The 24,922-nt window shown below is 42.0% G+C and overlaps 1 protein-coding gene across 2 annotated transcripts; it reads right to left on the reverse strand.

Annotated features, from left to right (window-relative positions):
• Positions 1–618: 618 nt before the first annotated feature.
• On the reverse strand, positions 619–13,154 carry ENO1 (enolase 1). 2 transcript variants are annotated; one of them, XM_075191670.1, is made up of 12 exons: positions 13,000–13,154; positions 9,691–9,781; positions 7,876–7,971; positions 6,988–7,046; positions 5,243–5,312; positions 4,733–4,866; positions 4,282–4,504; positions 2,738–2,935; positions 2,451–2,652; positions 1,857–1,965; positions 1,703–1,761; positions 619–1,079 (listed from the first exon to the last, which is right to left on the reverse strand). In XM_075191670.1, exons 2-12 carry the CDS (start codon positions 9,773–9,775, stop codon positions 1,010–1,012), a joined length of 1,305 nt encoding a protein of 434 aa, XP_075047771.1. In that variant the 5' UTR covers positions 9,776–9,781; positions 13,000–13,154; the 3' UTR covers positions 619–1,009. The 2 variants fall into 2 exon arrangements, with proteins under 2 accessions (XP_075047771.1, XP_075047772.1); XM_075191671.1 differs by lacking the exon at positions 6,988–7,046 and adding an exon at positions 7,272–7,330.
• Positions 13,155–24,922: the final 11,768 nt, after the last annotated feature.

Here is a 24,922-nt window from a genome sequence, read left to right on the forward strand (position 1 = left end):
GAGTTTGAGCCCTACCAAATTTCAGCCCTTTTTGAATTTTTTTTTCCCCACACACCCTAAGAATTTAGTAGGTCAGTGTATAACTCTGCCCAGCAGGTGGCGCTGCAACTTGTTTTTTTTTCCCACACACAGACGCCACTAAGCAATTATATATTAGATCTTTCTCTGGCTATGTTCCACACAATGAAGACGAGATGTGGTGCAGATTTCTCCCATGCAAGTTGCTTTGTGCATTTCCCTTTAAAATTTGATCTAAAGCTTTCCCCTCATTTCACACCATTTTGTATAGTCCCTTGGGAAATTGTTTACACTAAGGGTTAACACTAGTTTAATCTGTCATTTAAGTTACTGCAACTACTCCGCCCTCATTGATACAAGTCACAGAAACTTATTGCAGGTTTTTATCTAGTGCAAATCAATGCATTGCCCATTTTGGGTTAGGTGTAAAGATTTAGTTTCTGCTAGCAGTGTATGGAGATATTTCATTCCAAATACTGGTCCATAATCTATACAGCATGTATCATGTACAGGATTACATTAGCTCCCCCTTCCAGCAGAGAGTGTGTGTGATGTCTGCTGCTTTTGGAACAGTTTCATGTATAAACAGATAAATGGAGATTTCAGGTTTTCACTTTTTTTTTTTATTACTTCATAGAACTACATTATCTGGACTCTGCACATAAACAGTTTTCTAGCTTCCTGATAGAATGTGACAACAAACTAGTAAACAAGGTTGAAGTGATCAGGACCACAGCCACAGTAGAAGACACAGACAACATGCAGGCACCGAGAGTGACAAAGAAGGAATCATCCTAATAAGCAAAGCTTCTGGGATTGGAAGGTCAGAAACTGCAGGATTGCAATGAGGCCGGGAACACCATACAGTAATTGCTGCAGGGGCTTGCAGTAGAACAGGCCTCTACAGCAGTGAAGGGTTTAAGCCGCTTCCTGCAGACTCCTCTAGGTGTACAGTGACTACATATAATGGTTAAGTGCTGTGTGTATCTCCTTAGTTGAAGACGGGCTTCCTGAAGTTTTTGCCAGCAAAACGAGCCTTGGATCCCAGTTCCTCCTCAATTCTGTATAATAGATAAAAGAATGCTCAGTGATTTCACACCAATCATACAGGTTTGGGGGAAAACGCCCCCTCCCTCAAATTCAAACTAGAGTTCAAACACCATCCTCAAGACCTGGCTAGAATTCAGTTTGAATAATAATGCACAGGTGAGTTAATTTTTCCAAGTCAGTGCAGGCAGAAATCCTGAAACATGACCTGTTGGTAGCTCTTGACTAGGCTTGAGTAGCTCTGCTCTGTGGCTCTTGCTATTGGTGCAGGATATACAGAGAGTTGAACATCCTGTGACCACTTACTGTAAGAAACAGGAATACCCCCTACAGTTTTACCAGTGTAGATATATGGTGATCATGTTTCATCAACTACAAGGGATATTTGTATGAATTGTGACTATTTAATATTTTGGACAAGTATCCTGTGAGAATCTCATGTTTTATGTTCCAGATTTGGAAAGTCTATAGCCTAACAAAACTTACTTTTTTTTTTTTTAAAAGAAATATGTAATCGATCTCAAATTGACACCAATTCTTGAGATCAAACTTCTATGGTCTCCACTGGACATCACATCGTGCAGGTGTCTGAAGTGGTTACGCATTTATAAAGTGACAGGTAAGTATTTAGACTCACCTGAGCAGTTGGTTGTACTTTGCAAGACGCTCAGATCTACATGGGGCACCAGTCTTTATCTAAAAACAAAGCAAAAAGTTATGACAAACTACTAGTTCTTACTTCATCACAGACCCTCTCCAATAATCACAGAATAACCCAAGATATGCTTTACCTGTCCAGTACAGAGGCCAACCACCAGATCAGCAATGAAGGTGTCCTCAGTTTCTCCAGATCGATGGCTGACCATCACTCCCCAGCCATTGGTCTGAGCCAGTTTGCATCTGCACAGGGAATAAAAAAAAAAAAAAAGAAATTTGAGGACACAAATACTAGTTCTATTCAAAGTACACTGAAACAGTGAACACTTATGCAGTCTGTACTATGCTGGAGTGATCTCACTTGAAACAGATTAAGGTGCTTCACTTTAAATATCTGTCTAAGATGCTTCTAGTTAAGCATTTGCTAACCTGTGACACTCCAGGTGTTGTGAAGCTACAAGTCCCAGCATACCCTTCCAGCAATAAGCTGCTATATATTGGCAAAGCATGCTGGGACTTGTAGTTTCACAACACCTGGAGTGCCACAGGTTACCCAACACTATTCTAGTGTGTATGGTTACGGCTTTGCCACACAATTAGAGATATTTTATATTGGAGTCATCCAAGCAACAGAGAATGTATATAAATATACAATCTTATACACAGTTAGGTCTCAGTTATATGACCAGGTTTCAAGATCCTAACAGATCAAGTCTATTTGTACTTACGCCTGAAGTGATTCAGTGACACTGCCGATCTGGTTAACTTTGAGGAGCAGACAGTTGCAGGCCTTATCCGCCACAGCCTTCTCAATTCTCTTGGGGTTGGTCACAGTCAGGTCATCACCAACTACCTGGATCCCGGTGCTTTCTGTAAACTTTGACCATGCACACCAGTCATCTTGGTCAAATGGATCTTCAATGGACACAACTAAAAGGATATGCAAAAAGTTATACCTAATGCAGTCCTGAATGTTTTGTTACAGTATCAAGAAAGTTTGTTACCAATCAGCTACCTGGATAGTCTTTAACAAAGCCCCTGTACAAGTCGGCCAGCTGGTCAGGGGAGATGTATCTGCTAGGGTCATCTGGTGACTTGAAGTCCAGGTCATACTTTCCATCACGGTAGAATTCAGATGCAGCAACATCCATCCCAATCACAATCTTGTCAGAATATCCAGCCTTGCTAATGGCAGTCTTCAGAAGTTCCAGAGCTGGTTAGGAGAGAGCGATCATTAGGTTTTATATGGTAGAACAGATGCTAGGTCAAACAGCAGTATAGTATTAAATATAGAAGAACCTACAGCAATCTATACTTTCCTCATGGGTAAATTAAAACCAAGGGCATCACTCTCTAAATCCCTTGTAGTGGGCTTCTAGTCCTGCATCATTTATGGTGGTGTCTGCGTACATAGAATTGTTACAGGGCACCAAGCAAGCAGAAAGTGTGCTCTCCCAAAGTTTTTTTTTTTTTTACTTTAAGCAGGAATGTGGAATTGACTGAAAATTGCTTCTGGTATAAACTATAAACTTTATCTTTACACTAAACTTATGACACTTCAGTAATCCAGTCTGTAGTTACACTGTGCCTCCAAGAGGAACAGTTCTAGTTTCAATGTATGAACTCAAACTACATCCATTGAGCTGGTCAATGTGCTCCGAGTGTGGCTGTCTATTTCTGCAACACTGGATCAGAAGCTGCTCATTCAATTAACATTCCATGACTTCCACCGCCTTGCATAGTGGAGTAACAGGGCTATTTATACACTCAATCTTCCTACCACATATCTTCATGCTGGTATACAGTAACAGGCAAGTACTACTTTACAAAGAATGTTAAATACTCCCCAGATAAATAATCTACTATAAAACAAGCTTTGCAACAATATTTTAGATAATCTTTGAGGAATAGGCACATGGCCACTACTCATTTTCAGAGTTATACATACAAGACTTTTTTTTAATAACAGTTTACTTGTGACAATTTACCCCATGGCCACACACTTTAAGGGTAGATTGTTTACTGACGCCATGGGGCATATTCAATTGTTGCGGGTTTCCACGGTGTTAACACTACTACCGTAAGTAGTTAGCTGGATTTCAGCTCGCAGCTCCCTGAGCTGAAATCCAGTGAGAAAATTGTAATAACGGTTTTTCCGCGCACTATTACTGTAATAGTCCATGGAACGCGAGATTGTCAGCGCTTCCGCCGACAATTGAATATGCCCCAATGAGTCTCTGGAAAGGTCACGTCAGAAATTTCTGATCTTTTACGCACACCCCATAGATGTAGGTAGAAAACATGAGTAGAGCTTTCTTACCAAAATAGCTGGCAATCTGCACATCAAAGCAAGTTTCAGTGGCACCTAGTGCTGAATTGAATCTGTCCGCAAGGCACTAATAGAAAAAAATCTCCTACATGAAGACCAACAATTTTTTTTTTTTTATACAAGGTTCTTTAGTTAAAGTAGTTCATGACGCCTCCTCAGATCAGTGTTACATTAAGCAGCTTCCATATAAGATTTGTTCCATGGTCAATATGTCATTAGGTAACACTCACCTTCCTTATTCTCAAGAATGTTGGGTGCAAATCCACCTTCATCTCCAACATTTGTGGCATCCTGCCCATATTTAGCCTTGATCACGTTCTTCAGGTTGTGGTAAACCTCTGCTCCAATACGCATGGCTTCCTTGAAGGAGGTGGCACCCACTGGAAGGATCATGAACTCCTGCATGGCCAGTTTGTTACCAGCATGAGAGCCACCATTGATCACGTTAAATGCCTGTGAAGAATGCAACCCAGATTAAACAAAATGCATGATCACAAAGCCAAGTACTGCCCTGTTTAACTCTCCTATACTCAGAGTTTAGGAGAGCCTGCTTTTTCTAAGCAAGCTCCACCTTGGTGCTTAGTGATCTGTGCATTTAAGCAGAGACTGCCCAATGTCAGTCATGCATGGACAACTACACTATACTGGGGCCAAGTTGTATCAGCGTTTCATACAACGTACCGGGACAGGAAGGATGACCTCAGGGTTCCCAGCCAAGTCAGCGATGTGACGGTACAAGGGGACGCCTTTTTCAGCAGCGCCAGCCTTGCATACTGCCAGAGACACACCCAGGATGGCATTGGCTCCAAACTTTGCTGAGAGTAGAAATAATACAATTTAAACAGGTTGTCTTTACACAAAGTTAAGTGTGGAACACTGAAACAAGCTAGCATTCTTTGAGCTAAACTCTTTCAAATTGGCCTGTGGTGGGATTTAAAGACAACTGCATTTTATAAGCCACAAGGAAAACATACAAAACAAGCAGACCTACAAGGGTCAGACATTGACCTACATTGCTTTTGTAAATGTAGATTGGACCATCAATTTAAAAAGCAACATGTGCCATAATATTCTGAATTGTAACAGAACTCCAATGTAACCACCACACTGACAACTGTAAAGCAAACTTAAATATTGTATGAAGCAGCACCACCACCACTAGAGGCTAGACAGCATGTAGAGAATACTCACACTTGTTCTCAGTTCCATCCATTTCCAACATGAGTTTGTCAATCTTTTCCTGTTCCACAACATTTAATTTCTACAAGAAAAACACAAGTTTACCATATGGCAAAGGCAATAGAAAACATGGTTTAAATCACTTGTGTTGTGTCCACAGATGCAGTTAAGCACACCAATGTGATTATATGAACACCAATGTGCTCAGCTGGAACATGGTTTCAAAACACTACTTACCTTTATTAAGTTAGCGCAGATGTGTTGGCAGTAATGGTGTGAATAGTGTAAGCCACCTTAGCTGCATTTACAGTATGCTACACTGGAGCAGACTATGAATACCTCACTATACCAGGAACTAAAACACTAGATGGGTCATTAACACAAGACTAATGCATGTTACCATGAGCTATTCAGTTTTGATTAATGCTTAAACTGTTTAGCCCGTGATATAGGGAAAGAACATGGACAAGGTATTTTGCCATGCAGTAAGGCAGTGTCGAGAGGGAGGACCATTGGTGACAGACACTGGTAATCATCAGGGCACAGGTATACGTTAATAATCACTGCAATATGTGGAGTGACTGCAGACCACTGTGTAAGCTATAGTAATGTAAGCTTGTTTTTCACCATTTGAAAGATCCATGGACCATTAATAAGCGCCCATAAAAGCTACAAGGCAGCTATACATTTATACAAGTCCTAGGTATGCAGCTGTGTTTCTGTGGTCTACAGGGAATATACTGCAGTATAATTAGGTGTTACAACACATGCACATGGTAAAAGTCTTCACTTTCTCACAGCTACAGAGAAGGCCTATCAAAAGCCATTAAACCGTCTTGCATATCAAGTTTAACAATCATGCGACTTCTAATACATTACAAGTGAGTAACTTGTAGTCTGACCCCAACATTCATATTTAAACAATGGAACTGAACACAAGTGAACAGGATAAAATGCTTGAGTGCCTAAGACAATGATGTCAGCTGCAAGCCAAGAAGCTGTTGGCTCATTAAGTCTGCCGCCAGATCATCTAACAAGCGTCTCCACTGACACCTGTTGCTGTATATTCACAGAGCCAAGCCTGCTCCCACATGTACAGTTCTGTACTTGGTTATATAACTACGGTATTACAAAGCCCCAATAAGGCAGCAAAGCTACACAGCAGAAGATTAGAAGACCCATTTACACTATTCAAGTCCTCCATTAAAACAAAGATGAGCAGCACTTGTCTTTATTAGGGATCATGAGATATTTTTTCCTGCACAATGTGATGGTGGACAAGAGCGAATTAGGGTTTAGGACTTTAGCCACTTCTATTTCTTTGCATGTTGTACTACAACGATTCCAGAACAGTTGCATTGAAGCTAATACTTTGAGCGTTAAATTTAAAGAAAGCCTCAGACCATCTCTGGCGAGTCATTGGGCTACTTGGGATAATCAAAAGGAAAGTCAGAGACTTGTTTAAATAATCAGATTTGCATTATAAACTTTAGGGGTTTGTGTTTAAGTCTGACAACTGGCTTTATGCTTAGGCACATTGTATGTGCATAAGGTTCCAATGACTGTTTTTTGTACGTGCAGAAGGACCAAGCCGACGCCACAACCTTACCAAGATCCTGAAAACTTGGAAATGTTCCTATTAGCATTTTAGCTTTTAAGGATCAAGTACTAAAATATTGTCTACTTTCATCAATAAGAAAACAAAACCTTAAGAGCATAGCAGGTTAGCAGCCAATTAGTAAAACGAGAGCTCATACCTTTCCAACCAGTGCTGGTGCAATGGTTTTATTGATGTGCTCAACGGCCTTAGAGACACCTGGAAAGGACAAGCACATTCAATCACTGATCACACACTTGCATGCTCCAGAGGCATTTCTAGACAAACATCTCCTGTTAAAGCCATTTGTGTTCTGTGTACGCCTCATGCATGTCTAGAGTGGTAAGCAGCAGGAGGAGATGTGGGCTGTCTAGAAATGCCACGTTGGATGAGTTAGTCAAACCCCATGCACTGGGAGGAGTGCAAGGCACAGGCTCCCATTACCTGGGTGCATAAAGCAGGTCCCAGAAACTCGTTTACATATTTCACAGCTCTTTTGACACCTGAGAGTAAGGGATAAAGACAGATGAGGAAACATGGAGGTACCCTGAGAAGCTGCAAGATTTGGACTGAGTATCTATGGTAGATTTAAGTGCAAGGACTACATCTGTAGAAGGACCAGAAGATACTAGATAGGAAATGGTTTTACATTTACTGGTGGTTCAGGTTATATAAAGTAAATATCCACCCACCCCACCAACATCATTTGTGAGACCAGTCCAAATCCACATATAACAAGTCAACTACAAAGAATTGGAGCACAAATCAAAGTTACGTCCCAGTTCTTCTATATCAGCGTTTCTCAACTCCAGTCCTCAGGACCCCCCCCTAGCAGTACATGTTTTCCAAATCTCCTAGCTGGAGCACAGGTGCATTCATTACTGACAGTGTAGCAGGTGGTATAATTATTTCACTGGTCACCTGGCAATCCTGCACGGTTAGTGGGTCCTGAGGACTGGAGTTGAGAAACACTGTTCTATATATTTTTTTTCTTTTTAAAAAGTCATCCTAGAAGAGCATGTAATCTAATGTCATACGGTCGACTTACCCTTCCCCATGTAGCGAGTTTTGTCATTGTCACGAAGCTCAAGTGCTTCATAGATACCAGTGGAGGCTCCGCTGGGCACAGCAGCACGGAAGAGACCTGAAAGCAGATAGTTTAGATAATGTTAATTTGTATGCCAGGTCTACCACATGTCTGTAGAGCTAAAGCATGGCCAAGAGTTTAAGCCACCGTGCAGATCTTGCCGAGTCCAGAGTTTCCAGATCTATTCCACAAGAGGTAATGTAAAGCTTTGTTTGTGCATATGAATAAATCAAGCCTCACTGGACAGTCACAGTATGCATGAAATAATTCGACCTTAGAAGAGAGTGACCTGGACATAATCAGATATAGGACTAGCTATAGCCTCATTAGTCTGCTTTTGGGACTAGACTTAAATGGTATCGATCTACACTTTTGGCAATATCTTGATTAGCCAGTTTTGCTAAATACACATCTATTTTTATTAGGTGGGTTAAATATCTTACAGCAATAAAGCCAGTGTAATTATTGGAGGCACCAACTGAGAACAAATTAGGCCTTTTGAGACAGATTTGAGCTGCAGATTGAGTGTAGAAGAGTTCTTTAAAACATTCATGATCCGAGGCTGGTATTAGAAAGAGCCACAGTTCAACAATCAGCATTCCAGAAACAAGTTTATTTTGTACCCCACCCATATTGGAAGAAACATCCACTCCAAGCAAGACCAGAGTCAGAAATACAGTACATTGGGTTACACTTTCTAGCGGCCAACTAATATAGTGGCAAAAGTCAGGTCATAAAAGCGCAGCCTTCTCCTCAAGTCTAGCAGTAGGCATTTAATAACGCTACATACAATTCAGTCTTGAAAAGATACAGCAACTAACTGGATAGAACAAATATATTACATATCAATTGTAGAATTCCCCCTAGTTGCAATTAAGGTTTGAACAACTTACAGTAGCTGGATTAGACCACATGAAAGATGCAGTATTGGCTTCTTATTTGACAGTACATTGCATGTGGAACTCTTTCTAGGAGATCCTTAATTTCTTTTTCACACTACCCTCAGCTGTCCTGGCAGGATCCCTGAGCTTTCGTGCCAATCGTCAATTGAAGCAGTCAGATAATTGAAGTTAAGAATGTTCGGGGATGAGACGTGTTCAGATACCTCTGCTCCTCATTTTGTGCAGTGGAAGAGCTGGACAACTCTGTCCACCTTACTTATGTTACTTGAATCTGGAAGTCTTATATAATGCAACAAACATATCAGAGACAAGCCAAATATATTGTTTAATATAGGCAGTGTCAATTAGCTTGACTGGTGCATAAAGTATCTGCTTAAGCAGAGAAACAGCAAGGCATGATGGGACAGGTAGCTTTGCAGGCCATAAAGCAGCATCATAAAAAGCCAAATGACATGCATAACTCCCAGATTTAAAGGAAGGGGGACAAGTAGAAGGATAGATATAGATAATAGATATAGATTGCTGAAACCTCTTCCTTTGTATAACAGGTACAAGATTTATTTTCACTCCAATCATTCTGTACATTAGTAAGAGCGCATGTATCTCACATGACCGGTGGATATTTTAGAAGGCTTCAGTCCCTAATACACTTGTGCTCCAGGTAGTGTGGAGACAGTTATATACTGGCACAGGAACAGTTTCCATGCATTTCCCTATGTTGTTTAACACTCCATTAATCCTGTTTTAGACTGAAGTCATAAGTAAATAACTGGATTACTGCATGCAGCATCCATATAGCATCTTTCTAGAGTAAGCAAGCCTTGTATTGGGGAACACTTGTGGGACGACAGGAACAAATAGTTAAGTAACCAACCTTTTTCTGTATAGAGGTCAACCTCTACAGTAGGGTTCCCACGGGAATCAAAGATTTCTCTTGAACAGACCTTTAGTACTGCCATGGTGCCCTGATTGCAGAGAAAATATACATATAAGTATATAAGCAAGTTATATATTTGTGACAACAACTCTCCTCACCCTCCCCCCCCCCCCAACCACCAAAAAAACAGAAGAAATAAGTCATCACTACAGCCTCCACAGTGTGCTCCCCATCACCTATTTCCCAGGTGCTCGCCTCGGCTGTTTTTACTTGTCAACCGGCTCTTGGAGCCCAACAGAATCCCATTATAATAGAATAAGCCATTGTTTCTACAATTATAACAGGAACTATGTGAGCACTGCAGTCGCCAGTTCCATCACTAACCATTATGTGAGGTTTTGGTTATTCGTGTGCCAATAATTGGAAGTCTCAGTGTATATTTGAATGTATAGTTTTATGATTGGGAGAAAGCTCTGGGATGATGGTGAAGCATTGTAACGGGGGTTTTAAACTGGTCACCTATTATGTGTTTAGCAGATGCCAACAGAAGCTGTCTGCAACAGAATGCAGATATAGCATCTTACACCGGCAGAGAGGGTTAAGATTTAATTTTACAAGGATGGACTTAAGGCCTGACATTTCCCCCAAGGTCATCTATATCATCAGTACAGGCTGTGTCCAACACACTATTACAAACCCAGCAAGCTGTAAAAACTGAGCCATGTTGTCAGATATCTGGCTATAGGGTTCATCATATGTTGTCTATACACAGCTGTAATGACCTTGATAGAACCTTTCCTTCCTGGTTCCTGTTTCCCCGCCTCCTTTGGAACATAATGCAGCACTACAGGTTAACTCCTTTGTTACACGCCGAGACAGATTTCGCTCCCCCTCCCCTGCTGAAGAGGAGTTTCCTCCATTCACTAGTATATTAGTGATCACGTAGCATCAGCTCACGCAATTAAAGGATATTTTACATAGCAACGTTCACCAGGGAACACGGAGCATCCTACACAGCTGAGAGCCCTTTCCCATGTCTGCCTAGATCATGCTTCTGTCTGACCGGATTCTATTAATTTAATTAGTCAAAGCAAACAATTTGTTACCCCTCCATATTTCATTATTCACCTTTAATTCATCATTAATGAAACAAGAGTGTGCCTACTCTAAACATTCTGGTTTATATATAATATACATCTTAACTGAACATGTAACTGTCAGTTATTAGCATTTAAGCAATTGCTAAACTACATTTCCCACGATGCTCCTCTGTCAGCAAAGTGCCCATCCACACTGTAGAGGTGAGCCCTGTACAATGTTACGTATTGTTTTTTTTCCCCACAGACAGTACAAAGGTCGAAGAAAAAGGGCAGCGTTAAAGCAAAACATTCACTGCAGCTTTCTCTGCAGTAAACAGGTCACTAATGACCCACTTCCAAAGCGAGACTGCATTGGGTGCCTAGAGATCTACAGCTGCAGCTGCCTCCATTCTAATCCAGAATGGCCTAGCAGCAGGGCTGCATTTAATTAACCCTTTCATATACCCATGAAGCTAGTCAGGTTTGCAGGGCTGATTTTTTTTTTGTACCAGAATACAGCAGCAATGGCGCAAGAGTGAAGAAACAGTTGTGGCCTCGTTTCTTGAAATGTGGATTATTACTCATAAAAGCACTTCCTTTCTTGCAGGGGGATGGCCCTGGCTCCAGAAAGACCAGTGACTCAGGGCTAGGATTGCTCATTTACCGAAAATGCCTGGTTTTGTAGACGTGCAGTTGCTCACACAGAGAGATCACTATTAATGAATGAATATTTTGTACAGGGGTAATGGGTCCCTTGGTGCAATTCTGCAACTTCATGAAAATGGTGTCCTAGCAACAAGATATGAAACACAGCTTGTTTGTTCTAAGCCAAGCATAATTATCTTAGTGCAACAGTTTCTACTGGCTATGTGGCCTGCTCAGATAGATATACATGAGAAACATAAGATGGTACAGTGAAAATAAATCACTGAATGGCAACAACAGCATAGCAGGGGCTCAGCCATATTACACACTAATGAATATGGCAGCTAGAACGATTAGTTAATACATGGTGCAATGCTGTGGGATATTGCAGGTCATCAAGCAAGCAAATGCCTCCCTGTACTTCAGTTACATTTAGCCACCATAGCAATAAAAGCTGTATAGAAGAAACAAAGGTGTCATGCAAGGAAAATATATTCTACTGTATAACATTGTGCATTTCAAATAAAGACATTGCCTATCGTCCCTGCAAGCATCACGCTGCAGATATTTCTCACCCCTAAGAATTGAGCATGTGCAGACTCAGCGCGCCAGATTGTAAAATATTTGGCAGATATTATCAAACCTACAAGTGTACCACACCCACTTATCTGCTGTGCCACAAAAACCATGCAACAGCTTTAATATATGATTTAATGCCAATAAGCATCCCCGGAATCTGCTCGTTATAGCATTTCTTCTGCAAGTACCCAAGGGGAGGATATGATGTAGTGGAAGTTTCACAGAGATGGCATCCATTTTTAGATTATGACTCAGTTCCTCTGCATACAGCCTAAGAAATGTGCCTCATTACTTACTACCAAGGAAACATAAGCAGTGCTCTAGAATAGCTGAACAAGACAAAAAAAAAAAAAAGGCCACAGCACCAATCAACGCCTGTCACAGCAACAAGGAACAGTCATGACCAACCGCCATTCATTTGTGCAACAGGTCTTGAAATCTCACTGCAAAAATGAATATTTTAGAGACATAAATGGGGGTGGGGGATTAACTCTAAGAAGATGAACTAAGCAATCAAATCCCACCCTATGAATGCACTTTCTATTTCTGGTAGACAGCAGCTGAGTCCTAGCATCTGTCATAAGCATACTGTACAGTAACCACTAGTGTCATATTGCCCTCACATACACATAGGACACCTCTATACAGACTACCACTTACCTCATCCACACCAAGGTGGAGCCAGCAGGCAGACATTGCATCTGCTTGCAGTGGCCGGATTTTTATCACCACATAGCAATCAGACATTGCAATGCAATAACCAGATTGCAGTGTAAGTAATCCATTATAAATACAAATGCAATGTTCTTTTTATCTTTTAAATGAATTTAATTACACCACAAATAGGAGAGATTATTATTACCTTCCACTAGAAGTGAAGCTATAGCTTAAATAAAATAAGTATTAATGATGTACAAGAAAGCAGAAATGCAGCTCAGTATTGATCATTATCAGCTTATAAAGACACAGATTTCCAGTCTATGATCACACTGCCTGCTCTTACCTGTTGGTGTTATACTCTGCTTCCCGGCTGCAAGAAATGAGACGAAATTACAGCAGCGCTCAGCTTTTATACAGCGCAACCCCTTCCACAAGGGCCCGCCCTATATTGGCCGTCACAAGCCCCCTTGGAGTTCCCCTGGTTGAACGCGATTGGCTGAAAGGCGCTCATGCGACCGTGCTGAGGCAGCCAGGAAGTTGGGGACTGGAGAGCTGTCACTCACAGGTGGATGGACGCTGTACGTGCGGGGGCGCACACGTGATGGGGGAGCTGCAGGGAGCTCTGTGTCATACGCAAATAAGATGCGTACCATGAAGCGTGATGCTGGTGTTAACATTTCTACATTACATTATAGAGTAGCTAAAGAGCATCACAGTTGTATAACTTATTAGAAAGAAAACAAAAGAATTAGAAAAATAGATCCAAAGCAAACTACTATATATTGTCCTTAAGATAATCATAGTCATATAATATAATAACATTTAAAGATCATTGCTTTTGTGTAGATAGTGTTTGCTTAAAATGGTACTAACCCCTCAATTATTAAACACATTATAACTTATCAATTTGATTTGTTTTTTTCAGTGAAGATGTCATTACCAAGGGTCTGATTCATTAAGGATCTTAAATGATGAGGTATCTTATTTCAGTCTCCTGGACAAAACTATGTTACAATGCAAGGGGTGCAAACTAGATTTCTGTTTTGCACATAGGTTAAATAGTTACTGACTGTTTTTTCATGTAGCACACACATACTTGATAGCTTATTTGTACACTGTAAATTAAAGTTGATATTTGTGTGCTACATGAAAAAACAGTCAGTATTTAACTTATGTGCAAAACAGAAATCTAGCTTGCACCCCTTGCATTGTAACATAGTTTTGTCCAGGAGACTGAAATAAGATACCTCATCATTTAAGATCCTTAATGAATCAGGCCCCATGTTATTAAAGTGTAGAGTAAGCGGTTAAATTACATTAGTGCAAAACAGTTAAATTAACATATAAAATGTAACACTTCCTAGAGCGCTCTCATCTAAGACTACAGCAGTCCTATCACACCAAATGGGCTGCAACTTACCCACACATATAGATATACTAAAGAAGAATGGCAGATTCTTAGACCATATATCCTGCCACACAGAATAAATCAATAAACTTTAGACAATAGCACATTTGACCACACTAGGGCCATTTAGACACTCACCAAACGCAAGTCCGCTGCTCATTATGTCGCCAACCACATCTCCATTCATACTCCTTCTGGCCCTTTATGGTCAGCCAACGACTGCCGCCTCACGTCCCACCTCGTTACCACTTCTCATCTGTGCTGCCCCCCTTCTCTGGAACGATCTCCCTCGTTCTATGAGGCTATCCCCTAGCCTACAAAACTTCAAACACTCCCTTAAACCCCATCTATTCAGGAAAGCCTACCCTTCCTCTGTCTAACCTCTCCCCTTCCCTACTCCTCTTCACAATCCTTCTTCAATAACCGTGCTCTACCTCACCCTCATTCCTACGACTACCCGCTCTTGTTCATCTCTCCCTTCTGAGTTCTAGTCTCCTCACCCTGACTTTGTGATTCTTGTCAGTGTACCCTCCCTTTCATGTAGTACCCTCCCCTTTAGATTGTAAGCTCCCTTGAGTAAGGCCCTCTGTTCTCTTGTCCTCCTCTCACTACTCACCTTGCCTTTGGCGCACCATATCTATTTTTGCATCCTAGCCTTTGGCCCCTGCCCTTGGCTCTTCTCTTCTCTCTTACCTCTGCATCTCCATCCTTGCCCTGATCCTGTTAGTTCTGTCCACACTTCTGGGCACAGGTTCAGCCTACCTCAGCTCACTCCCCACCTCTCCTCCACCCCTTTGTATTTTCTCTTTGTTCTGTAATTCACCTATACCCCTTTGCCCAGCGAAGCTTTGAAATTACTACCAGGTACAATCGCGAGGAATGTAGAAGCCGGCACACAGAAAGTCATGTGACTTTCTGGGACTATACTATTATTAGGGCGGTTATCGAAGTAATGCATAGAAGCGCAGAATAGACAAAAATATTGTACATCCGCCGCCTCCCTACATTACTCTTTTAACACCCCTAATAATAGCATAGTCCCAGAAAGTCACATGACTTTCTATCTGCCGGCTTCTGCATTCCTCCCGATTCTGACACGTAGTGATTTCAAACCTTCACTTTTAACATTGCTTCGTGATTGCCAGCTTCTGCCTTCTCAAGTCGGGTAAGTCCTTGTCGGTGTACTGGTAGCCGGGGACACATACCCAACCCGTCCAGCACACCTGTTCACAGCTGAATTGATTTAAATGCACTTTGTTTCTGTTGCTTGTACTGCCCTGTATGCTGAGGTCTGTTTCACCTATGCGCTATGTACGAAGCTGTGGACCTTTAGTGGCGCCTTATAGATAATAGATAATAATAAAATAACTGTGCATCATGCAGAGCACTAATGTGTTCTTGGTCTTGAATTGAAAAATCTGGTCATATTTTGGGCCAATTATTTTATTTTTAAATTAATAAAATGCTTACTGAATTGTCTCCCCACTCGTACTTGCATACTAGAAATACTAGACGTTTGCTTTATATTGTGAAAATATCTGAACAATGGCTGTTTTCAAAAAATGATGTTAATGCGCTGCTAATCATTTCTACTTTGCAGATATGTTAACATATTTAATTTTACTGTGTAACATAGAAAGTAGTATGTGTCACACGAGACACTGCACAAAACAAGCATATTGTATAGCTCCCACTTCTCCAGTGTATTATATAGTTCCAAATTTTGAAGCATATTTTTCATCCCCAATTATCCAGCATTTATTTAGGCCAAGTTGTCGGGTGCTATACAACGCTTGATTATTTATCGTATTATGTAGCTGCCAATTGTCCAGCATATTATTTAACTCACAATGATAATTTTTTGATCCCATATTATCCAGAATGACATCCTGCCAGATACAGTTGTATTAATAAGAAGCAACCTGTGCTGTCATTAATTACAAGCACTTTGGTTGCTTCTTCTGCAGTGCATTTTGATTGGCTACTGAGCTGACTATAGTGGGGAGAGCTGTAGCAGCAGTAACCAATGACAGCACAGGTTGCTTACTGTGACAGGATCACTTATAAATAACTTATGGTATAAATTTATTTAAAGGAAATAGTGCAGGGCGCTTATTTATATAATTGCAAATGTACTTTTTTTTTATATTATGTGTATTTTGGTTAAGGAAATATCTTTATTTCTGAGACCAGGGGAGGAAATTCGTTTTTGTTTTAACTTTGCTAGAGGAAATGCATTATTTATGAGGTATATACCTGATGCAAAAAGCAATTGTTGAGGAAGTGTTTTGTGTATTTTGGTGTGGGGAAATGATTTGGTTGGGGGTTTGTAACTTTTCTTTGGGAATGTGTATTCTACAACTGTCTGAAGAAATGACCCATGTTAATCTCATGTTAATTAGACCTTTTGATGTGTGAGGGTCCAGCACCTGAAGGCACAGGAAGGTTTAATTAGACTTGCCTTGCTGTTAGATGTCCTGTGTCTATAACAAGATGCAGGAAATCACATCAAGTGTAAATATTGTTAGCTTTGCATTGCATGTAAACCCATGTTTGGGAAAACATATTGCATCCTGATTCTAAAAATAGGTCAGATCTCAGGGAGCTGGCTTTCCCCTGTGAGGCTGTGTCCAAAACTATATAAAAGCATTGTTTTGTATTGAAAATTGTTCTTGTTTCATCTGACCTGCTCACTGGTACCTTCAACCAGGGTGAGCACATAAACATTACTTGCTTCAAAGACCTGCTTGTAAACTTGTCTATCCCTGTGACCTACAGATTAGACCCAACTCTAATCCATTCCCAGCTGTTCTGAGATTTGGACCCAGCTTTCCGGTACCACTACTCTGCTTACTATCAGCAGCTCCGGCCAGTGTGATAGGCCAGGAGGATCCATCCACAGCAACCCTGATCTATAGGACGAGGTCAGGGGTACCAGCCCAGGTACACCAGCAATGGGGTACACTAGCAGGGTCAGTTACCCAGAAGAAACCCGGGACTGGATGCCGGTAAGGAGTCCAGTGGCGGCAGCATTTGTAAGCCCCTCCTACTGCGGTTAGAGGGCGCATTTGGGATAACGAAAGAGAACAGTGGCAAAGTAAGCCCAGCCGGTTCCCAGCAACAACAGACAGGGTGGCATAGGCGGTCCATCCTGTCACACTTGCTATTAATGCGAGCAGCTGTAAGATACCTCCCAACTGTCCCGATTTAGATAGGATAATCTGAATTGGAGGGGAATGTTTTGCCACCCAGACAGTAAGGACTTTTGTCCCAAATACCAGGCTTGTTAAGAAGTGCGTCAATGGTGAGCATGTGCTGTCTGTACCTGCCACTGGTGTGCGGGGCATGCAGGGTTGTGTTGAGAGGAGGGTAAAGGGCTTGGCAGCGGCCTTGTGCTTTAGAAGCTTTAGGCACCCCCCATCCTGGTGACATGGCATGCTCCAAAGCTCCAACATAACTTGTCATGCTCCAAAGTGATGGGACCACACCACTTTTTGTGTGTATGCTGCCACAGACACTGTCCCAATTTGCACAGGGACACTGTGGGAAGGTGTACTGTAGCCTGAACCATTTTATCCCGGTGATTAGGGTCACACTGTGATGATTTCATATATCAGATAGTCTATGACACAGTTCCAAACCGTGTTTGTCTCACACTTCTGCCCTTAACAAACACAAGACAATATTTAAAACTAGTCTGACATTTTCCAGTCACATCTCACTGAATACTATTTGTCTTTGCATGTCATAGCTGTTAAACAGCTTTTTGATAATTAGTGTCACTGAAAATAAGAACACAAACTTGTCTGGCGTGTAACATAATTTGCTAACTCAGCTTGCTGAACCCCCTGTCCTTTGCTCAAATAACCTACTGTGTTATATTCTCTCTCTTAAACCTTATAGGCCTGCCTCATTAAGGAGAGCAAAGCCATAAAAAGGAGTAACTTTACATCTGTGAAAAACCATGTTGTATTGGAGGTGAGAGGTAGATTTAAAATGTGGAGACAGATTTATAGTTGGCGTAGGACATGTCCTAGATCAACTTTAAAATTCAGTGTAAAAATAAAGCTATCAAGCATTGGTGTGCTACATGACAAAACAGCCAGTATTTAACTTATAAATAATTATATATATATAATTAAGCAGTAAACTAATTTACACCACTTGCATTGTAACATGGTTTGTCCTGACTTTATCCCAAAATAATTCCGAAAAGAAAATAACGCAACAAACCATGGATTAGTGAAGTTCATGTATACTAAGTTGACGGATGAGAGTTGCTGAATCAGTGGTTTAACAGTGAAATTGCTGTATAAGTGGTGTGTTCCACCACAACACTTTGAGACTGATGTGAAGAGACGTTGGCTGCAAATTGTAGACAGTTGGCTGGCATGCATATCCTCACTAAAATACACTGCTATTTAGGACACATTCCTGATCTGTTGAACTCCCTTTCTCTGTAGTCACAGCTGACAGGTTTTGTAAGGCTCAGGGAAATGAACCATATTGTAAATTGAAAGAAGGGGGAATGTTTATAATATTCTAATAAATGTACTTTGATTGTTAATTGGGAAGCGTTTTCCGTTTAATTACAAGAAGACAATTTGAGGTTAACACATCAGAGTCTTTGAATTTTAAAACTGAAGCCAAAAATAAGCCATGGTTTATTAATAAAAAAGGTACCAAATCCGTTGATGGCTTTCAAATAAAAAATATTTAATGGTTGTTACAAAAAAAGATGCTTTGTAATATTCCAGATAAATCCATTTCCAACAGAACATGTTCTTACTTGAAATAAATTAACTGTAATCAGTATTTCCTATTATAAAGGAGTCTCCTGGACATTCCGGGAGAGTTGGCAAGTATGAAAACTACTACTACTACTAATAATAATAATAATTCAATCGTTTCTATGGTGCAGTACTTGTAGTGTACCCAAAAAATGTATGCTGAATCTGTTTACTGCTTCTCATATGCTTATAGTACGGTTCACTAATAAATTATATACACATATGTGTACCTTTATGCATTGTTAAAACAAATAAATAAACTGTGTTTTTATGGTCACAATAGCATGTTAATATTATAATAAATAGATCTACCAAAAGAAGCTTTAGCTCCACTTCCCAGCAGAATAATCTAGCTTGGTGTATGGGTTTTCCATTAAATGTAACTGTATGAGAATAGAGCAGCACCTGAAATATGCCCATGATCTCTGGCCGTTTTGATTTCTTATATGCTGCAAAACACAAAGGTTAGAAATATGCAGGAGGGTTAATGCATATAGAGACAGGGCCAAAGGGAAGTGTACTGCCCCACATGTAGCTTGTACCCATGTACATAACATGTAATACACTATACATGATGCAGATCTGTCAACTTCTAAAAAAGTCTAGTCCCCAGGCTTTGAGCAGAGTACTGCTGTTCTTCCAGAGAGATGGATAATTTCAGTTATTATTACATGATCCTGCCCTGCACTCTGTCAGCCAATCAGAATTCAGTGTAGGAGAGTTATATGAACAGCTATCGGCAATCCTGCTGTGCCCAGGACAGAGAGGAGCAGCACCTGTGTGTGTAAAAGGTTAAAAGCAGAATTTGCAGGATGTGGTATAAGATTGGAGTATTATATGCCCCTTGGTGGATGGTTTCAGTGAAAGAAAGGGGGGAACACACACTCTCCTTTGTTCAAACCATCCCACAGTTGTTTTAAAGCAGTGTTAGTGCTGGGGGCATGGAGGGGCGAGGGTGAGGGGGTTTTATGGGTTGTGGGTGAGTCCAGCAGCATCTCATGTTACTGACGGGTCACCCCTGCGTTTCATTTACAATATGCAGTCTGATTATGTTACCGATTTCACCATCCAGAGCTATTGTGATGTTGCTTATCTATGGCATAAAAGTTAATGCTTGCTACAGAACAGTGAGTTTTCATCTATTTGTGAACAATGGTGCACTGTATACAGTATATTCACTGTTTACTTCTGTGGCTTTAAGGGGGAAATTCAGTTCAGCGCAAGGTCACATAGGAGCCTCGCACGATACAAGGCCGCGCACACTTCCAGATATTACAGTACATCTGTGAGGTGAGACCTCACGCTGGATTGAATTTTGCAAACCACAGAAGTGAAAATCACGCATTTGTTTTGCATTTAGTTGTACCCAGCTTTGGCCTGTGAAGAAGTTGGGCTGCTTGGGGCATTCTTTGCTGAGGATTAGAGGCATGAATGTCCCTACTTTTTCACCCACATGCTAAAATTATAAATAAAAAGATGGGGACATAGTGTATATACAGGGATGTTCCGTGCTTCATGGACTATACTTTTAATGATATGCATTTTGCACCCTTGCAGTTGCAATTGTACGTAAAAAAGAGTTTCTAGACGCAGTGCGACCAATGTAATAAAAAGCTTCAAACACAAGAAGGTCCAAGTAATAAACACAGTTCTGATGTGGCCACACTCACATGACCAGTATTTTAGAAAAATGGAAAAATCTAAATGAACAACAAAAAAAAGGTCCAGAAGCGTTTGTAGGTTGGACTTTGAAGTGATGTTTCATTATTTCCAACATGTGTACTGTGGATCTTCACACCATAAATTTAGGTGCAAATTGATTTTTCATGCAGTTCCAAGGACCAGGAAGTTGGCATACTCCGTTAGTACACTAGGGGGACAAGTAGATGCTCTAGCTCAGTGGTTCCCAAACTTTTGCAGTTCGCGGCACCCTTAGAGTCTCCATAATTTTTTCAAGGCACCCCTCCAAAATAATTACTGAGCAGTATTATTATATATATATTTTTTTCAATTATATTTCAGTCAAAGAATAATTGACAACTAACTCACACTGTGACCTCCTTCATCTCCACACACTCTGCCCCCTCTGCATCCAGTTACGCTGCCCCCTCTCACGCTGCCCCGTCTGCCCTCTCACTCTGCCCTCTCTCACACTGCCTCCTCTCACTCTGCCCTCTCTCACGCTGCCTCGTCTGCCCTCTCACTCTGCCCTCTCTAAGCGCTGCCCTCTCTCACGCTGCCTTCTGCCCTCTCTCACGCTGCCCCTCTGCCCTCTCTCACACTGCCTCCTCAATCTGCCCCTCTGCCTCCACAATCTGCCCCTCTGCCCTCTCACACTGCCACTCTGCCCTCTCTCACGCTGCCCCTCTGCCCCGTCTGCCCTCTCACTCTGCCCTCTCTCACGTTGCCCCTCTGCCCCCTCTTACGCTGCCCCATCTGCCCTCTCACTCTGCCCTCTCTCATGCTGCCCCTCTGCCCTCTCTCACGCTCCCACTCTCCCCTCTCTCACGCTGCCTCCTCACACTCTGCCCCTCTGCCCTCTCTCACTCTGCCCCTCTGCCCTCTCTCAGCTGCCCCCTCTCACGCTGTCCCCGCTGCCCCCTATCACTTTGCCACTCTCTCTGCCCCTCTCACTCTGCCTTTGCCTCTCTGCCACCGTCTCACTCTGTGACAGTCTCTCGCCCTTTCTCTATGCTCCTCTCTCACTCTGCCGCCACTCTGCCCCCCTCCGCCGCGGCCAGCCAAAAGGAAAAAAAATTACCAATCCGCGCGGCGCAAAACACAGACAATGCAAGTGTTTATTCAGTGCCAGAAATGGTTTCTCTTTATATTGGAATTTAAAGTTTGGTCTTGAGAAGGGATTCTGGGCACCTGTACTACATTTTTAAGCATTATTCTGCAGTGCGGCACATCACATATGATACAAAAAAACGTCATAGTGCATGAAAGGGTTAAAGCAGCGCCTGCGACCAGCCAGAGGAAAAAGAAAAAAATACGAAAAAAAACCAAAACTTACCAATCTGCGCGGCGCCGGGACCCAGCATCCTCCTCTCTCCTGCAGCTTGTCACTGATTGTCGGGCGCGCTGCAGGAGAGAGGAGGATGCTGGGTCCCGGCGCCGCGCAGATTGGTAAGTTTTGGGTTTTTTTTCGTTTTTTTCGTTTTCCTCTGGCTGCACCCCAGTGACAGCGCCGCGGCACCCCAGTGACAGCGCCTGGGAGCCACGGCGCACACTTTGGGAACCGTTGCTCTAGCCTAAGAGCAGTGTAGATCTGCCTATATTGTATAAGGGAAGCTTATTCTATTCATGAAAATTGTCTTGATGACCCAATTTTGCAAAACTCCAAAATGTTTAAGCTTAAACAGTTCCTTTAAATATTGGGAAGATTTGACAAATCACCATTATTATATGCATTTACTGCCCCCCTGGCCCCCTTCACTTTTCCTTGATAACTTTGCAGCATGGCTTCCCCACTTCCTTTTCTCTGACCTTCCCTCCATCATACTTGACGACTTTAACATCCCTATTGACAACCCCACCGACCCCACCTCAATCAAATATTTTGCTCTTTCCTCCTCCTTTAGCCTCACTCAGTGGACCTCTTCCCCCACCCACTGTTTTAGTCACTCCCTCAACCTTGTTTTCTCTCATCTATGTGTCCTCTCTGACTTCTCTAATTCCCCCTTCCCTCTCTCAGACCACCATCTCTTCTCCTTCTCTCTGTTTATCCAAGGGGCATTTCTTCCTACTCATTCTCCTGGACTGCATGGGGCCTTCAACACTGTGGACTCTTCCTCCTGCAGACCCTTCTTTCTCGCGGCCTCTCTGGCACTGTCTTGGTTCACCTCCTACCTTGCAAACCGCTGCTTCTCTGTTTCCACTCCTGACTCTTCCTCACCCCCCTCCGCCCTCCCCGTTAGGTCCCTCAGGGCACTGTTCTCAGCCCTTATCTCACTGTACACTACCTCCCTGGGTGATCTTATCTATTCCTTTGGCCTACAGTATCACCTCTACACTGATGACATTCAAACCTTCATCTCTTCTCCTGACCCCCCCCTCTCGTGTTTCTGACTGTCTTTCCGCCATCTCCTCTTGAATGTCTTCACGTTTTTCTCAAATTCAACATTGAGAAAACTGAACTCATTGTTTTCCCTCCTTCTAAATCTTCACCCCACCTTGATCTCTCCATCACTGTTCATAACACCACCATCTCTCCTTTTCCCCAACTTCGCTGCCTGGGTGTCACCCTGGACTCTACCCTCTCTTTTGTTCCCCACATTGAATCCCATGCCCAATCCTGTCGCTTTCAATTTGGGCCTTCTTTTGTCAGGATGCTGCTAAAACCATTATCCATGCACTCATTATTTCCTGTCTTGATTACTGTTACCTTCTCCTCATCGGACTCTCCCACTTACATCTCACTCCCCTTCGCTCTATTGTCAATGTGGCTGCGAGGCTTATCCTTCTCTCACGCCGCTCCTCCGCAGGGTCCCCTATCTGCCTTACCCTACACTAGCTCCCTTTCTCCTAGAGAATCCTTTTTCAGCTGCTCACCATCACCTACAAGGCCCATTTCCCACTCCACTGCCCCATATATCTCCATTCACACTCCCTCCCGTTCCTTGTCCTCGGCCAATGACCGTTGCCTCTCCTCTGCACCGATTACCTCATCCCACCCCAGAATTCAAGATTTCTCCCGGGCTGCCCACCTTCACTGGAACGACCTCCCTCGCTCCACCCGTCTGTTCCCTAATCTGAGCACCTTCAAACAGGCTCTCAAAACCCATCTTTTCCTCAAAACCTGCCAGCCATCCACCTAACTTTCTCCATCGTTTTCTCCTCCTCCCTCTTTCCTATTTGCGCTCCTCTTGTGTTTGATCCCCTCCACTCACTCCTCTCGTGCCTGCTGTCTGTTTCCCCTCCCTTTAGGATGCTTGGAGCTATTGGAGTCTTCCTTTTATTCATCTTGTTCTGTACTGTTGTACCCTGTATGGTCCACTGTTCCTATGGTACTTTGTATTTTGTACGACGCTGCGGAAACCTTGTGGAGCCATATAAATAAATAATTATATTAATGATAAATAATGCCTAAAATCCATTTATAGCCATTGTCAATTTGATCATATGTAACAGTAGTCTTTATGATTAGGCCATATACAACCAGAGACACTTTGAGAATTTTTGTTAGTCTAGGGGAAAAAATTACATTATTGTAACACCCGAGGGGCAGTTGCGCCCCAAAAATAGAGTTTAACAGCAGATAATACTGTGAGAATGTTTCGTACATTATTAGAATTCGGGGAGACAATACCAGATCTCTGTTAGGATAATTTCAGGGCTTGATCTAGGTTTCCAAATGTGACTTAGGGTAGATTGGGGCTGTAGCTAATGTTAAGTCTAGGGTTAAAACTTTAGATAAGTTTATAAGAGGAATCAGGCTAATGTTAAGAAGATTTACATGTTGGGATCAAATATTAAGTTTAAGTGAAATTAATCTAAAAACGAATGGGGTGTATGAAGTTTGTTTTATATATATGTCTGTTTGACACCACTATTTGTATGCACCATAATGATCAACGCCTCATATCACTACTCTGTGCTGATGACCTAAAAAATATTTTCTTTTAAAATAAACTAAAAATGTCAAAGTGTTGGACTATAATGTTTATTATTATTATTATTATTGTCACGTTCTGTACATCTCACATATTCAGAGCATATGGAGTTGGAGGCAGAGTTGCCCTGGATGGATATGTGTGTATCATGTAGAGGAGATTTCTTGCTTATGAAATGATTGTTTTTTTATGCTAATGTCTTGAGGGACTAGAACTGCTAATTTAGGACTCTTATGGACATTCTGGGAGAGGAGGCAGGTATGCCCTTCAGGGGCAAACGCAGGATTCGTAGAGGGGTGTTTCCACACCACTCTGCCAGTGGGCGTGACCATCATGCATGGGGGCGTGGCTATAATATTAGACAGTGTTTGGCTGCTCTCCAACTCTTCCTATCCCCATAATATACATGGGCAATGCTGTGTACACGACTGTTAGTACATTGTTCTAACAGTA

The sequence above is a fragment of the Mixophyes fleayi genome, chromosome 11 (assembly GCF_038048845.1).
Source record: "Mixophyes fleayi isolate aMixFle1 chromosome 11, aMixFle1.hap1, whole genome shotgun sequence".
In the NCBI taxonomy this organism is placed as follows: Eukaryota; Metazoa; Chordata; class Amphibia; order Anura; family Limnodynastidae; genus Mixophyes; species Mixophyes fleayi.

Bases quoted from the DNA above. Each gene is read 5' to 3' on its own strand.
- ENO1 (XM_075191670.1), bottom strand. From the start codon at position 9,775: ATGGCAGTACTAAAGGTCTGTTCAAGAGAAATCTTTGATTCCCGTGGG. The intron at 4,867-5,242 runs GTGAGTATTCTC...TTCTACTCTCAG, and splicing joins GGATGGAACTGAGAACAAGT to CAAAGTTTGGAGCCAATGCC. The intron at 4,505-4,732 runs GTACGTTGTATG...CATTCTTCACAG, and splicing joins AGGTCATCCTTCCTGTCCCG to GCATTTAACGTGATCAATGG.